Genomic DNA, 1,016 nt, shown 5'->3' with positions numbered 1-1,016 from the left:
AACACAAAATAACTTGCCCAGGGTCAAGCAGCTCCTACATGGCTGGGCTGGGACCCAAATCCACACCTCCTCTCCTGTGTTCCCTAAGGAATCCCTGTCACCCAACACCCAGCCCTGCCTCCCCTTGCACATCCCCTGCTCTCCACGCCATAACCCTTGGTCCCCATCTACCCACGGCCACACCCACCTCACCTCCGCCCTCCCTTTCTGGGCTCAAGAGCCTCATCACCTCCTGCAGCAGCTCAGTGTAATCGTCTTCCGAGCAGCTGCTGGGGCCATCCTCTTCCACCTCCTCTTCGTCCTCTTCCTCCTCTGCCACTAGCCTCTTCTCCAGCAGACTCTCCTTCCCCTCTTCCAGGTCTAGCTGCAGGGTGGACCCAAACCGTGTGGCCATCTCCACCCTGTCTCCCTTCCCTGACTGACTCTCAGGCTCCGGGCGCTCAGGGCCAACAGGGCCCGGCAGTGGCTCATTCTCACACCCTTGTCCTGGGCTCTTTAGGTCCTCTGTTCCCTGAGTCATCAGCACAGGGAGTCCCTGATCAGAGTTGGGGTCTCCAGCACCAACATCTCCAGGCTCTTCTGGGTCCCTGCCAGCTGGGGCCTCTCCCTTGAGCCCCGAGGTAGAGGTCAGCCCCCATTCTCCCTGCCTGCGCAGCACCCGGGGCACATACAAAGGCTGGTCTGGCTTGCGTCCACGATACCACCGGCCAGCCCGGCCACCTCGGGGAACCGCAGCTGCTCCTTGGTTGGAGGTGGGCCGAGGACCGTGGTACTTGCTGGGGTAGGAGGCAGGAGGGCGGCAGGGGCCAGAGAGGCCATCTGAACTGGGTACCCTGGAGCAGGAATGGGAGGAGGTAATCAGAGTGTATAGGGGCCCAAAGGAAAATGACTTACTAGAGCCACTTGTCATTCAGGAGTGACATTCAGGTCAGCATTAGGCGAAAACCACAGCCAAAATGACCCTAGAAAATCCCTTAGGAAGGCATCACAGTGGAGGCTGTCACTTTTGAACAAGC

At 59.6% G+C, this 1,016-nt stretch overlaps 1 protein-coding gene across 1 annotated transcript in view; it reads right to left on the bottom strand.

The window, feature by feature from the left end:
- Positions 1–1,016, bottom strand: part of R3HCC1 (R3H domain and coiled-coil containing 1) — a 9,333-nt gene that overhangs the window by 6,182 nt on the left and 2,135 nt on the right. The window contains exon 4 of the mRNA XM_011939857.1: positions 230–833. Coding sequence (XP_011795247.1) covers positions 230–520 — 291 coding nt within the window. The 5' untranslated portion in view covers positions 521–833. The remainder of the gene's footprint in view (positions 1–229; positions 834–1,016) is intronic.

Source organism: Colobus angolensis, unplaced genomic scaffold (assembly GCF_000951035.1).
Source record: "Colobus angolensis palliatus isolate OR3802 unplaced genomic scaffold, Cang.pa_1.0 Scaffold184, whole genome shotgun sequence".
NCBI lineage: Eukaryota > Metazoa > Chordata > Mammalia > Primates > Cercopithecidae > Colobus > Colobus angolensis.
The sequence above is the reverse complement of the archived record's forward strand: the minus strand, read 5'-3'. Positions and strand labels throughout refer to the sequence as shown.